At 47.6% G+C, this 15,951-nt stretch overlaps 1 protein-coding gene across 2 annotated transcripts in view; it reads left to right on the top strand.

Annotated features, from left to right (window-relative positions):
• The window catches only part of KANSL1L (KAT8 regulatory NSL complex subunit 1 like), a 121,693-nt gene that overhangs the window by 39,500 nt on the left and 66,242 nt on the right, over positions 1-15,951 (top strand). For both annotated transcript variants that reach the window (XR_012221922.1, XM_073553200.1), the window contains exons 5-6: positions 12,175-12,293; positions 12,721-12,916. Coding sequence is in view for 1 of the 2 variants with exons in the window: in XM_073553200.1 (XP_073409301.1) it covers positions 12,175-12,293; positions 12,721-12,916 (315 nt within the window). In the remaining variant the exon portion in view is untranslated. The remainder of the gene's footprint in view (positions 1-12,174; positions 12,294-12,720; positions 12,917-15,951) is intronic.

Below are 15,951 nucleotides of genomic sequence, written 5' to 3'. Positions count from 1 at the left end.
ACCATTCTGATCGCTCCAGACTGGCCCAGGCGTACATGGTACGCCGACGTCGTGCAACTCACAGCAGACGCTCCCTGGCGTCTCCCCACACGTCCCGACCTCCTGTCACAAGGCCCGTTCTTCCACCACAACTCAGGGGCTCTCAATTTGACGGCGTGGCCATTGAGACCTGGGTTTTGACCCAAGCAGGTTTTTTTCACCGGACGTTGTTAAAACCATGATCAGGGCTCGAAAGCCAACTTCAGCCAGCATTTACTATCGTACCTGGAAGGTTTTCTTCACATGGTGCGACTCTCGTGGGCAGATTCCACTTCCCTATTCTCTTCCAAAGGTCCTCGGGTTCCTTCAGTCAGGCCTGGACGCCGGGCTATCCCTGGGCTCGCTGAAGAGCCAGGTGTCAGCGCTTTCAGTGCTCTTTCAGAGGCGTATTGCTAACAAGCCGCAAGTGAAGACTTTTCTCCAAGGGGTTTCCCGATTGGTTCCCCCCTACAAACGTCCGTTGGAGACATGGGACCTCAACCTGGTCTTGACAGCACTACAGTCACCTCCTTTTGAACCCCTTAGGGTGGTCTCACTCCGCTTTCTATCACAGAAAGTGGTTTTCCTGGTGGCAATCACCTCGCTACGCAGGGTGTCTGAACTTTCAGCTCTTTGCTGCAGACAACCCTTCCTGGTTTTTCATCAGGACAAGGTGGTTCTCCGTACAGTACCATCCTTCCTTCCGAAGGTCGTGTCCAGCTTCCACCTCAATGAGGAAATATCACTACCGTCTCTTTGCCCGGCTCCCGTTCATAGGGTAGAGAAGGCTCTGCATACCCTTGACCTTGTCAGGGCATTGCGTATTTACGTGTCTAGGACTGCTCCCTTCCGGAAGTCTGATTCACTTTTCCTTCTTCCAGAAGGCGTTCGCAAGGGCCTACCGGCTTCCAAAGCCACCCTTGCTAGGTTGATCAAGTCCACCATTCAAGAGGCTTACCGTCTCAACAATTCTCCCCTTCCGGCCGGTATCACGGCACACTCTACGCAGGCGGTAGGGGCCTCTTGGGCCATTCGGCATCAAGCCTCAGCACATCAAGTGTGTAAGGCAGCCACTTGGACTAGCCTGCACACATTTACAAAACACTACAGAGTGCATACCCAGTCCTCAGCGGATGCGAGCCTGGGTAGACGGGTCCTGCAGGCGGCAGTACCCCAAGTCTAGGGGACTGTCAGCACAATATTCGTCCACTGCTTCCCACCCAGGGACTGCTTTAGGACGTCCCACAGTTCTGTGTCCCCCAATAAGGCGACAGAGTAAAGGAGATTTTTGTGTACTCACCGTAAAATCTCTTTCTCTTAGCCTTTAATTGGGGGACACAGAACCGTGGGTGTTATGCTGCTGTCCACTAGGAGGTGACACTGCATAATCTGAAAAAGATTAACTTTGGCTCCTCCTCTGCAGTATACACCCCTGGACGGCGTCAGCCTTCTCCAGTTTTGTGCAAAAGCATTAGGAGGAATATACCAGAAACATAACCATGCCTGTAAAAAAAAGGCTACTATAATGTTTCTGGTATATTCCTCCTAATGCTTTTGCACAAAACTGGAGAAGGCTGACGCCGTCCAGGGGTGTATACTGCAGAGGAGGAGCCAAAGTTAATCTTTTTCAGATTATGCATAGTGTCGCCTCCTAGTGGACAGCAGGATAACACCCACGGTTCTGTGTCCCCCAATTAAAGGCTAAGAGAAAGAGATTTTACGGTGAGTACACAAAAATCTCCTTTTTATTCTGACTCTGAGGGTAGATGGCCACAAGTAGTAAACACTGCTGGTTGGACTCTATGTACTTCTGTGGTGTCCAACCTGCACCGTCCAGATGTTACAGCATAATGGATGGGATGTCAAGAAATCCCATGTCCACTCTGCGTCCAGAGATACCGTCGGTGACAGACGTGCGGCGCGTCTTTCCAGACCGCAGCCATGTCTATTTCTCTTGTGGAGATGAAAGTCTTCCCAAGAGAAATTTCACCCAAAAATTGTATTGGATGCAGTGAATCTGCACTATTCAGTGATCACATGCGGATTCAATAAATGTAGCAGACATGCGCTGCTGCCAATTCCCGATCGTCTGCACGTACCCTCACTCCACAGCCCTGCTGTTGACTAGAGATGATATGAAGCAGGAGATCGCTGGCAGTACCGGCTGAGATCGTCCCCATGCAGGACAGGCAGGTAGGTAACCTCTACTTGCCTGTTAGTTCTTAGCCCTATACTCAAAAATAATAAAAATTCCAGATAACCCTGTTATGAATGAGTCACCGTAGGAGGCAAAAACAGAAATGCTAGCTAAGTCCAGAAAACCAGAGAAGTTGGCAGCTATCGGATTGCAGACCCCTGAACCTATCAACACAACTAGCAGTAGCCGTGGGGGGTTCCTACGATGCCCTAGACCCCTCGATCACAGCCGGAGGACTATATAGCCTAAAGACAGAAAGGGAAATCTAAACTGCCCCAGAGCAGACCCCAAAGCAAAAGGCAGCCCCCAACATATAATGACGGTGAAGCAAGAAGAAAGAACACTAACACAGACAGAAAGATAGCTTGGGCCCCGTCTTTGCTCAGTCTAACTAGATAGGAAAGGACAGGAAGGCTGCTGTCTGCAATCCGTGAAAAACCCTATGAAAATAAGAGGCAACAAACTGACAGTGAAAAAGGCCCTGAAGACGCTAGGCTTCAAAAAGCTATGTCAGTACTCAGGAATATTCTGAAGACAGAGCAACCGGCAAAAGGAGATTCAGCTCACCCCAGCAGGGAATGGCAGAATCCAGAAAAGCAAGGCAAACAAAAACAAAACACAAATGCTAACAGGCAAAGCAGAAAACCTTATATCCAGTCCGTGACTCCACTCAGCCAGTCATCATCATCAGGCTCAGGTGCCTGATAATCAGGCTCATTTCCTTCCTTTACCAGAATAGGGAGTTCACCAGACCTCAGTGACGAAGGGGAAAATGAACTCACAACAGTACCTCCCCCTTGAGGAGGGGTCACCGAACCCTCAAACACGCCACCAGGGCGATCAGGGTGAGGCCGATGAAAGGCACGCACCAATCTTTTGGCATGAATATCAGAGGCAGAGACCCAGGAATTATCCTCCTGACCATAACCCTTCAACTTAACCAAATACTGGAGTCTCCGTCTAGCCAGACGGGAATCCAGTATTTTCTCTACCTCATATTCCATGTTACCTTCATCCAATACAGGGTCCGGAGGTGCCACCCCAGGAACAACTGGTTCAACAAACCTCTTCAACAAGGACTTATGGAACACATTATGGATCTTAAATGTGACAGGAAGAGCCAAACGAAAAGAGACCGGATTAATAATCTCCAAAATCTTGTAAGGTCCAATAAATCTAGGCTTAAACTTAGGAGAAGCCACCTTCATAGCAATATTTTTTGATGATAACCACACCATATCACCAATCTTAAACTGGGGACCAATGGTCCTATGTTGATTGGAAAACCGCTGGGCCTTTTCCTGGGAGAGAGATAACTTATCCACCACTTGGTCCCAGATCTGGTGCATTCTCTCCACCACAGTGTCAACACCTGGGCAGGCAGAAGGTTCCACCTGCCCTGAGGAAAATCGAGAATGAAACCCAAAGTTCCAAAAAAAAAGGTGACATCAAAGTGCCAGAACTAGCTCTATTATTTAAAGCAAATTCGGCCAAGGGCAAAAATGAAACCCAATCATCCTGATCAGCGGAAATAAAACCTCTCAAATACGACTCCAAGGTCTGGTTTGTTCTCTGTCTGCCCATTGGTCTGAGGGTGAAAAGCAGAGGAGAAGGACAACTGAATTCCCAGCTTGGAACAGAAAGTCCTCCAAAATCTAGACACAAACTGAACTCCTCTGTCAGATACAATGTTCTCAGGAATCCCGTGCAAGCGAACCACCTGTTGCAAAAACAGGGGCACCAACTCAGAGGAAGACGGCAACTTAGGGAGTGGTACAAGATGAACCATCTTAGAGAACCTATCACAAATCACCCAAATAACAGTCATTCTTTGAGAGACCGGCATATCAGAGATGAAATCCATAGAAATATGGGTCCATGGCCTCCTGGGGACCGGCAAAGGCATCAACAACCCACTAGAGAGAGAACAAGATTTAGACCGGGAGCAAGTCCCACAGGCAGGGGTGGATTAAGGGTAGTCAGGGCCCCGGGCTGTTCAGACTCTGTGGGCCCCCGGTCATGTGACGGAGTCAGGAAGTCACTAGTTTTCATGACGCATACGGTGCGTCAAGGGGCAGGAAGGGGTTAAATACAAAGGTAAAAAAACCTCTGCAAATACACAACGTATGCACGAGGCCTCACAAATACTGAGGTAAAAAACACCAAATGCTCAGCGTGTCCTTGAGGCCTTACAAATACTGAGTGAAAAACTCACCAAATGCTCAGCGTGTCCTTGAGGCCTTACAAATACTGAGTGAAAAACTCACCAAATACTCAGCGTGTGCACGAGGCCTTACAAATACTGGAAGGCTTCCACCCAACATCTAGTCCTGACTCACCTGTACCTAACATCGAAACCAGCTAATAGTCTGCAATCACCTGCTGACCTGGACCCATGACCTCTCAGATAAGTTACTTCACATGAGTCACACAGAGGCTTCTGCTTCATGAACTTCCCCAGATAGAAGAAGCAGCCTCCGATGTGCAGCCTGTGGCCAGATACACAGGAAGAGATGCTCCTCATCACAGGCTGTGCCCAACATGTCAGCAGAGGGGTTAACGCCACAGACAAGTTACCGTCTCCTCACACACTGGACACGACGCTGCATCTGGCGACGAACAAGCGCACATTGCGCAATGTTAGTCATGTCCCAGATGTTCAGCATGTGGAGGACCATGGGGGGACCAAAAAGGACCCCAGGATTGGAACAGGAGCATGGGAAAGTGGACGGCGGTTGGAGGGGCAGGGTTTATATAGGGGTCAGAGTAAGTAAATATATATATATGTGGGTAGCGCACACATGCGCAATCTTCAGGTTGTATAGCTTTCAACTGGTCAAAACATTTCTCTTAGTAGGCCAAGAAAGAAATGTGGCAGGAATAAAGTACACCTCATAGTAACTTATGTGTGAGGCAGAGGTGACAAGACCCGCCATCTTGTGCCCACCTTACTAGAGGTGCCCACTGCCCACATATAACAAAGTTGATGGAAACAGATGACTTCCACTATGATGATTGGTTACCGGCCGCCCGACCACATCCAGTTCACAACTAGTCACACCCATGTCCATGCCGCAACCACACCCATTTAGCACTGCCGATCACACTGACTGGTACTGAGGGCACAGTGGCTGGTATTGTGGGCACACTGACTGGTACTGAGGAAATCAAAGAAAGAACAGAGAGAGAGAGAAAAAAAAGAAAAAAAAGAAAGAAAGGAGAGAGAAAGAAAGAACAGAGAGAGAAAGAAAGAAGAAAGAAACAGAGAAACAGAGAGAAAGAAAGAGGGGACAGAAAAGAAGAAAAGAGAGAGAAAAAAGAAAGAGGGGAAAGAAAGAACAGAGAGGGAGAGATAAAGAAAGAACAAAGAAAGAAAGTAAGAAAGAAAGAAAGAAAAAGAAAGAAAGAGGGGAAAAGAAAGAACAGAGAGAGAAAAAGAAAGCAAGAAAGAAAGAAAGGGGAAAGAAAAGAGGGAGAGAGAAAGAAAGAGGGGAAAGAAGAAACAGAGAGAAAGAGGTGAAAGAAAGGGGAAAGAAAGAACAGAGAGAGAAAAAGAAAGCAAGAAAGAAAGAAAGGGGAAAGAAAAGAGGGAGAGAGAAAGAAAGAGGGGAAAGAAGAAACAGAGAGAAAGAGGTGAAAGAAAGAAGAAAGAAAGGGGAAAGAAAGAACAGAGAGGGAGAAAGAAAGAACAGACAGTGAAAGAAAGAAAGAACAGAGAGAGAAAGAAAGACAAGGAAAGAGGGGAAAGAAAGATTCTATAAAGATACTATACCAGCCCGGCTCACATTGTAGTGCCCACCTAAGCTTCCTGGTGCAGGACATATCATGATCCACTCACATGGCCGACATCCCGAGTCCAAGGCGATCCCGCTGCCCACGCTGTCGGAGGAGGACATAGGACATGGTGTTGATCTGAAGCATTCCCTGAAGTTCCTCCATGGTTCCGTCACAATCTCCTCCGGTCAGCTTCCAGCACGTCACTTCTGATAGAATGTCACGTGTGAGTTTTCAAGTGCTCCTCTGGGCTCTGCCGTATACTCCTGTGTCTGCGGGAAAAGTAAGCTCCTGGTCGGGGCAGTGGGGCAGACTCTCAAAATCTGCGACGGTTGGGAGGTATGAATGCTCCAGATCATACACCTTGTACACGCATGGCTCCGCACACCTCATACACACACGGTTCTGCTTTGTATGCCTCGTTCACATGGCTTGGCTCTGTACACCTCGCACACACACGGCTCCACTCAGTACACACATGGCTCCACTCCGTAAACCTCGTACACATGCGGCTCTGCACCGTACACCTTATACACACGCAGCCACGCTCTGTACACCTTGAACACACATGGCTCTGCTCCGTAAACCTTGTACACATGCAGCTTTGCTCCATACACCTTATACACATGCGGCTCCACTCCGTAAATGCACGGCTCAGCTCTGTACACTTTGTACACACAGGGCTCCATTCTGTACACCTCGTACACACGTGGGGCTTCGCTCCGTACACACACGCGGCTTCGCACCGTACACCTCATACACACATGCGGCTTCGTTCCGTACACCTCGTACACATACGCAGCTTCCCTCTATACACCTCGTACACACACGTATCTCCGCTCCGTACACGCGTGGCTCCGCTCCGTACACCTGCAAGCGCACGGCTCTGCTCCGTACACCTCTTACACACAGGGCTCCATTCCGTACACCTCGTACACACACGCGGCTCCGCTCCGTACACCTCGCACGCGCACGGCTCCGCTCGGTACACCTCGCGCACACGCGGCTCCGCTCCGTACACCTCGCGCACACGCGGCTCAGCTCCGTAAACACACGGCTCAGCTCTGTACACAGAGGGCTCCGTTCCGTACACACGCGTCTCCGCTCCGTACAACTCGCACACCCACGCGGCTTCGCTCTGTACACTCACGCGGCTTCGCTCCGTACACACAAGCGGCTTCGTTCCGTACACACAAGCGGCTTTGCTCCGTACATCTCATACACACATGCAGCTTCGCTCCGTACACCTCGTACACACGCGGCTCCGCTCCGTACACCTCGCACTTGCACGGCTCCGCTCCGTACACCTCGCACATTCGCGGCTCTGCTCCGTACACCTTGCACACACGCAGCTCCACTCCGTACACCTCGCACATTTGCGGCTCTGCTCCGTACACCTCGCACATTCACGGCTCTGCTCCGTACACCTCACACACGCGCGGCTCTGCTCTGTACACCTCGCGCACACACATGCAGCTACATCCACCCTGTAAACTTCTCCTGACCCCACACATAATGCCCTCATCCAGCACCATGACAACGAGCACAGCAGAGTCCTGCAGCCACTGAAGCCCCTGATCATCATGTGACCCCTGACTCCGCCCCTCCCGAATACAATACATTGCAGAGTCCCGCATACAATACATTGAGGGTTGTGTGCACAGGACCTGTGATGAGGTCACAGGAGGGGAGGAGTCATGTGTCACATGATCAGGGGCCTCCAACTGAAGCCCGTGATCATGTAACCCCTGACTCCTCCCCTCCTGTGACCTCCTCACAGGTCCTGTGTGCACAGAGCACGGATTTATCAGTGAGTGGCTGGCGCTGCGGTGGCCGGTGGGTCTGGGAGGGGGAGGAAGAGGTCGGTACATGGAGGGGGCGTGGCGCTATGGTGGCAGATTATAATGGGGCAATTTTCCTTGGGCTGGTGGGCCCCCCACACCACTGGGCCCTGGGCTACCGCCCAGATTGACCTCATTATAATCCGCCACTGCCCACAGGACTGCACAAAATTCCTGACATCATGAGACAAGGTGGACCACCAAAAAGAGCGACTCACCAGATCTCTAGTACCAAAAATACCTGGATGACCAGCCAATGCAGAGCAATGAACTTCAGACATCACTCTCTTCTTCCACTGGTCAGGAACATACAACTTTCGACTGGGACAACGCTCAGGCTTGTCCTCCTGGAACTCTTGCAGAGCAAGTCTCAAATCGGGCGAGATGGCAGAAAGAACTACACCTTCGCCTAAGATGGTAGCAGGCTTGGTCACCACAGGAGAATCAGCAAAGAAGCTCCTAGAGAGGGCGTCTGCCTTGACATTCTTAGTTCCAGGAAGAAAAGAGACCACAAAATCAAAACGTGTAAAAAACAAGGCCCACCTAGCCTGTCTAGGGTTCAAGTGCTTAGCCGACTCTAGGTAAATCAAATTCTTGTGGTCAGTGAGGACCACAACTTGATGTTTAGCTCCCTCCAACCAATGTCTCCACTCCTCAAATGCCCATTTCATGGCCAACAGTTCCCGATTCCCCACATCATAGTTACAGTACGTTCAGATGGAGAGAACTTTCGGGAAAAGAAAGCACAGGGATTCATTTTAGATGTTACAGGATCCTTTTGGGACAAAACAGCTCCTGCACCAATCTCAGAAGCATCCACCTCTACCTGGAACGGGAGTGAGACATCAGGTTGCCGCAAAACCGGGGCGGAGGTAAATCTTCGCTTCAGCTCCTGAAAGGAAGCAACAGCCTCCGGAGACCAATTCAACACATCAGCACCCTTCTTAGTCAGATCTGTCAATGGCTTGGCAATACTAGAAAATTTTGCTATAAATTTCCGATAAAAATTAGCAAAACCCAAAAACTTCTGGAGGGCCTTCAAAGAAGTGGGCTGAACCCAATCATAAATGGCCTGTACCTTGGCCGGGTCCATTTCAATAGTTGACGGAGACAAAATAAATCCCAAAAATGAAATCCTCTGTACTCCAAAAAGGCATTTTGATCCTTTGACATACAGGGAATTCTCCCTCAAGATCCGGAACACAGTCCGAACATGTTCCACATGAGAATCCCAATCCTTGGAGAAGATCAAAATATCATCCAGATAGATAATCAAAAATCTATCGACAAAGTCTCGGAAAATATCGTTCATGAAGCACTGGAAGACAGAAGGGGCATTAGTGAGCCCAAAAGGCATCACCAGGTACTCAAAATGTCCCTCCGGAGTATTAAACGCCATCTTCCATTCATCCCCCTGCTTAATGCGGATAAGATTATACGCCCCCCTGAGGTCAAGCTTGGTAAACCAGCAAGCACCTTTAACTCTGGAGAATAGATCCGAAATCAGGAGTAACGGATACTGAAATTTAATAGTAATTTTGTTGAGGGCACGATAATCAATACAAGGCCTTAAAGAACCATCCTTTTTGGCCACAAAGAAAAAACCGGCACCTAAGGGTGAAGAGGATGGTCTAATATGACCCTTCTCCAACGCCTCCTTAATATAGGATCGCATAGCCTCGTGCTCGGGTACAGATAAATTGAAGAGTCGACCCTTGGGAAATTTACACCCCGGGCTCAGTTCAATTGCATAGTCATAACTCCTATGAGGAGGCAAAGATGCAGACTCATTCTCACTAAATACATAATAAAAGTCCGCCAAATAGTCAGGAACATCATGCGACTGAGGAGAGGTGGAAAAAAACGGAGCCTCACTAAAGGCACACCGACAACCCCAACTCACCACAGACAGATTTCCAATCCAAAACTGGATTATGAATTTGCAGCCAGGGAAACCCCAGAACAACGGCATCATGCAGACCATGCAACACCAAAAATCTGCAATTTTCTTGATGGTCTGGGGCGACCCGCATGACCACCTGGGTCCAAAACTGAGGTTTATTTTTCGCCAAAGGAGTAGCATCAATCCCCCTCAAAGGGATAAGCGTCTGCAGAGGTGTCATCGGAAATCCACAACGTTTAGCAAAATCCAAGTCCATTAGGTTTAGCGCTGCTCCCGAATCCACAAAAGCCTTGGCGGAAAATGTGGACAGGGAGCAGATCAGAGTAATTGCCAGAAGAAACTTAGGTTGAACACCACCAACAGAAAACGTGTGTGCAAAGCGTTTCTCTCGTTTAGGACAAACAGAAATAATATGCGAGGCATCTCCACAGAAAAAACACAGCTTATTACGCCTTCTGAACTCCTGACGTTGCGCCCTAGACAAAACTGTATCACATTGCATAGGTTCAGATGTCTGTTCAACCGGTGGCAACACCTCTCGTGCAATCCTGCTTTCACGTAAACGCCGATCAACCTGAATGGCTAATGACATAGAATCGTCCAGACCAGAGGGAACAGGAAATCCCACCATAGTATCTTTTACGGCTTCTGACAAACCCTTCCGAAAGAGAGCAGCCAAGGCATTATCATTCCAGGTAGTAAGGACCGCCCACTTTCGGAACTTTTGACAGTACAACTCTGCAGAATCTCGACCCTGGTTCAATGCCAACAGGGTCTTTTCAGCCTGATCAATAGCATAAAGTTCATCATACAACAACCCCAAGGCTTGAAAGAATGCGTTCACATTAGTCAGAATAGGATCATCTGGTTTCAAAGAAAACGCCCAATCCTGGGGATCGCCACGCAGCAAAGAGATGACAATTTTAACCTGCTGCGCGGAGCTCCCTGACGAGTTAGGCTTCAAGGCAAAAAATAATTTACAATTATTTTTGAAACTCAAAAATTTAGATCGATCCCCAAAAAATACATCAGGTGTAGGGATCTTTGGTTCAACAGCATGCGAACGAGCAAGGTAGGCGGAAATTCCCCGCACTTCCGCAGCGAGCTGCTCCACATGATCAGACAATTGCTTTATCTCCATTGAGAGAAAAAAAAAAAAAATTCCCCCTACGGCCTCAGAGATATAGAGGAAAGAATATACACACTTTTTTTTTTTTTAAACACAATTCTTTCCTGCTATTGAGTACCCTAGGATCTGCGGTATGGCGGGTGATTCTGTTATGAATGAGTCACCGTAGGAGGCAAAAACAGAAATGCTATCTAAGTCCAGAAAACCAGAGAAGTTGGCAGCTATCGGATTGCAGATCCCTGAACCTATCAAGACAACTAGCAGTAGCTGTGGGGGGTTCCTACGATGCCCTAGACCCCTCGATCACAGCCGGAGGACTATATAGCCTAAAGACAGAAAGGGAAATCTAAACTGCCCCAGAGCAGACCCCAAAGCAAAATGCAGCCCCCAACATATAATGACGGTGAAGCAAGAAGAAAGAACACTAACACAGACAGAAAGATAGACTGAGCAAAGACGGGGCCCAAGCTAACTAGATAGGAAAGGACAGGAAGGCTGCTGTCTGCAATCCGTGAAAAACCCTAGGAAAATAAGAGGCAACAAACTGACAGTGAAAAAGGCCCTGAAGACGCTAGGCTTCAAAAAGCTATGTCAGTACTCAGGAATATTCTGAAGACAGAGCAACTGGCAAAAGGAGATTCAGCTCACCCCAGCAGGGAATGGCAGAATCCAGAAAAGCAAGGCAAACAAAAACAAAACACAAATGCTAACAGGCAAAGCAGAAAACTTAGCTTTAGAGGAGCAGGAATCAGACTGGTGTCCTAGAAGTCCACAGAGAAATCACCCGCAGGGCAGAAGGGCGTCGGCAGCCTTATATCCAGTCCGTGACTCCACTCAGCCAGTCATCATCATCAGGCTCAGGTGCCTGATAATCAGGCTAATTACCTTCCTTTACCAGAATAGGGAGTTCACCAGACCTCAGTGACGAAGGGGAAAATGAACTCACAACATAACCCCTTTACCGGGTATTCCCAGAATCAAAAGTCAACTGATTTCCAGTTTCCACTCCTTGGAATCAGAATTCATGTTTTTTTGCTGGGAAATGAGAGAACTTCTCTTATGTGGCACAACAGCGATCTCACCAGCGAGATCGCTGTGTATGACAGCGATCAGCGACCGGCCCCCCTGGATCGCTGGTGAGTCGCTATGTGTGACTCCAGCCTTAGATGTCACAGCATGACACGACTAGTGAAATAACCAGTATGTCTGCAAAATGTAAGTGATACCTTGGAAACAGGGAGATAGGAGGCATAGTATGGAAGTGGGACTGATGTTATCACGCTGTTTTCATAGATGTTGTCTTGTTTTTCAGAGCGCTCAACTGACTCAAATGGTCAGCAGTCTGATTACCGCCTTCCCTGTTAGTCTGTCTCCTACTAGCCCTGATAAACCCTATTCAAATGGAAAGATGGCTGCAAGTGGTCCTCATGGGTAAGGCTTAGTGATTGCACTGATTAGTGCACCTTCTACTAGGGGAAAAAAACCAACACACATAGGCAGTAGTGATGAGCAAACGTCCTGGGATAAGGTGTTATCTGAGCGTGCTGGGGTGCTAACCGAGTGTCTTCGGCATACTCGAATAATATCTTTGCGTCCCTGCAACTGCATGTCTCGTGGGTGTTTGACAGCCGCAACACATGCAGGATCCGGGACTCGAACATATTATTCGAGCACGCCGAAGACACTCGGTTAGCACCCGAGCATGCTCAGATAACACCTTATCCAAGCACAATAGCTCATCACTAATATCATTGTGTTCGCTCATCACTAATAGCAATAAAATGTCACTCTCCAGGGGCAGCAGACTTTGGGAACCAGCTTGTTTTTCGTTGTGATTCAAGGATTTTCTTTCTTTTAGAACATCAGAGCTGCTGAAGGCAGGAATGACAACCAGGAATGGGTTCTGCAAGCAGCAGCTAGTAAGAAAAAGAAAGCGGATTCGCATGAAGGCCTCCTCCACCCTTAGGAGCAGCTCAGCCCGGACCAGACCTCTGCTGTTATTTCACAAGCGGAACCTGTACAGATTGTTTCCAGGCCACACGCCTTTCCATTTGGTGAGGCTTGTGTCAAGCGATGTCTTCTAGGAATGCATTCCCTGTGCCAGCAGTCTTACACACTCTTTACAAGCCAACGCTTCTGCCATTGTGCAGAGGAGATGTCATGGGCATGGTTTCTAAAAGTATTCAGATTTGTCCCTTGTGTTAGAGAATGCAGCTGAAATCTGATTGATTCTTCTTTTATTTTTGTACAATCTACTTTATAAAATTATTTTGAGCTGTATTGCTACGATGATATAAAGGTTACTAATATACTTTTATATCCAAGTGTCCGCCTATCTCCCAGTGTCAGTCCTGTGATGGTACGTGATGAGGGTTGTGTGTGAAGGGCATGGGCTTATTGCTCATTTTATAAGCTAAACAAGCCCCCCTAACTATCTGTGCATCAACCCTGACAGAGAAGGGGGCTGACTTGGGTATTTATTGAATGAGCAGTCAGTCTGCCCACTTTACACACTGGGCAGATGGAGCACCATCACAGATTACACTCTCGTGTCACGAAACCAGGACTGGAAGTACATCTGCCCAGGCCCATGACAGAGGCATTTAGAAACACAAAAAATATTGTCAAATTATATTTATTTTATGCATATACTTGATTTTACAAAATTATAGCATCCACTTTTGTGGTGTGTTTTCTATTCTTTTCTCATTTACGGCTAAATAATGGGAAATCTATGAGATACAGTACTACACAAAAGTTTTAAGCAGTTGTGTAAAAAATGCTGCAAAGTATGAATGGTTGAAAATAGAAATGTTAATAGTTTATTATTATCAATTAACACAATGCAAAGTGAATGAACAAAAGCAAAATCTAAATGCTATTGATGTGACCACCATTTGTCTTCATAGAGAATCAAAGTATCAATTTTAGATACACGTAAGCATAGTTTTTGAAGGAACTCAGCAGTGAGGTTGTCCAAAACATCTTGGGGAACTAACCACAGATCTACTGAGAATGGAGACCACAGATCTACTGAGAATGGAGACTTTTGCAGAATCCATCTATCTCTTGTCATCTCAGACAGACTCGATAATGTTGAGATCAGGGCTCTGTGGGGGCCATATCATCATTTTCAACACACCTTTTTCATCTTTAGGCTGAAAATGCTGCACATCTTCCGATTTCAATGGAAAGTAAGCATGATGTGTCTTTCCTCTGCTACACCAAGTTGTCATTTCTTGGTGCTTCTTCAAAAGCGTGTTGACAGCATATCTTCAAAGCACCACTTAAGCTTTTTTTTTGTAATACCACCAGACTAAGTTCCCTGCTCTTAGTAATATACTCACTAGCCGCCGTCTTCTTCTGTTCTTGTCTTTGCTCCGGGCGTCTTCTGCAGGTTATGACCTGTCTGATTGCTCCAGTATTTGCTGCGAGACCCAGAAGTCAGTTCTTGATGTTATGAGAGCCAGAAAGAGTGTCTCTGCTGGATGCCAGGCTGAAAGCTCGCATTATGTCAACGTTCAGCATGGCATCAAGATGTAGCAGAGCTAGACTCGTCAAGGGGCAAACAAAGCTGACATCAACCCCAACCCTATTATCCTACTTGCCACAGTGCAAGTGGGAAGAGTGAGGCTAAGCACCAGATTTGGCACATCTTATAGATGCATCATTTCTGGGGCGGTTGAGGGATGATGTTGGTAGCCTGGGATGGGGTGACAATATCCCTGGCCTCTTCGAAGGCTATTAATATTAACCCACAGCTGTCTGTTTAGCCTTTGCTGGTTAGAATTTATAGGGGGACAGTATGGCTTTTTTTTATCTGGGGTCCCCCATAAACTAACCAGTAAACGCTAAGCAAACAGCTTTGAGTTGATATTAATAGCCTGGCAACATTTTGGGAGATTGTCTCATTTGCCAGATTATTAACAGCAGCCCCCAGCCGTGGGTTTTCCCTTTGCTGGTTTGAAAATTGTGCAGGAGGTCATTACATTTTTTTTTATTTCTTAATTTTACAGAGGTAGGACATAGCGAGTGTTTAATACAACTCCCATAATTGTCTCCTGGGAGACCAAGCGACAATGAGGACAGTTGTCTTCAGCAGCCGCCACCTGGGAACAGTGTGAACTGTACCAGTTTATCCCAGGCACTGGTACGTGTTACGCCGATGTCACACGGATGTCATCCATGTGTCATCAGTGTGCACGTGTTCTGCACGCATTTTGTCCGTGGTGCAAATAAAAAATTGACATGTCTGCAGGTTTTTCACACGTGCATACAATCTGTGTGAAAAACCTGACATGTGTACCACCATTAAATACAATGGGTGTGCGTGTGTCCGTATTTGCGGTCCTTAAAAAACGGACTGGATACGGATACAAAAAAATGGATATGTGAAGGGGACTTACTTATGCGTAGAAGAATTGATGCTGTTTTGAAGGCGTCGGCGGATCACAAATAGAGTTGAGTGAGTTTGATCGTGTCCCTGCTTATTTGGCAAGATATAGCGCTTACCAGATAAGCTGCAGCGGGAACCCTGAGACATGGAGAGGCCAGCTGACCAGCTGTCCTGCGCTGCAGCTAACATGTGTCGCGGCTGTGTGACAGTCACGACACATGCATGGAGAGCCCAACACACAAGGTCTCCATGCATGTGTTGTGACAGTGACACAGCCGTGACACATGCAGATGCGGTGCCGGACAGCTGATCAGCTGGAGCGATCCAGGTTCCCTCTGCAGCTTATTCGGCCAGCGCTATAGCTGGCCAAATAAGCAGGGACCCGATGAAATTTGCTCAACTCATGAGGCAGCCTCATGGATAACTCTCCACTGCCATGTCATCTTGTATCGATCTCTTCTGATGAACCCATCCATGGGGGAAATGCGTCGAGAGCCCACTAATGGGCTTTCTGTCAGCTACCCTGGGCATATAGGGCCGCATATTCTTGCGGCGTTGTGCTGTGGGGACTATGCGCTGTGTGTTTTGATTTTTTTAAATTTTTCAAGCAGAGATTTTGTATTAGCCAGAATAACATTATACTGGCAAGATTGGTAGCCTAAGGGAATAAATTGCTGTGTATCTTTTTCCCTA

This window comes from Dendrobates tinctorius, unplaced genomic scaffold (genome assembly GCF_039654945.1).
Source record: "Dendrobates tinctorius isolate UK_male_01 unplaced genomic scaffold, ASM3965494v1 ptg000199l, whole genome shotgun sequence".
Taxonomy (NCBI): Eukaryota; Metazoa; Chordata; class Amphibia; order Anura; family Dendrobatidae; genus Dendrobates; species Dendrobates tinctorius.
The sequence above is the reverse complement of the archived record's forward strand: the minus strand, read 5'-3'. Positions and strand labels throughout refer to the sequence as shown.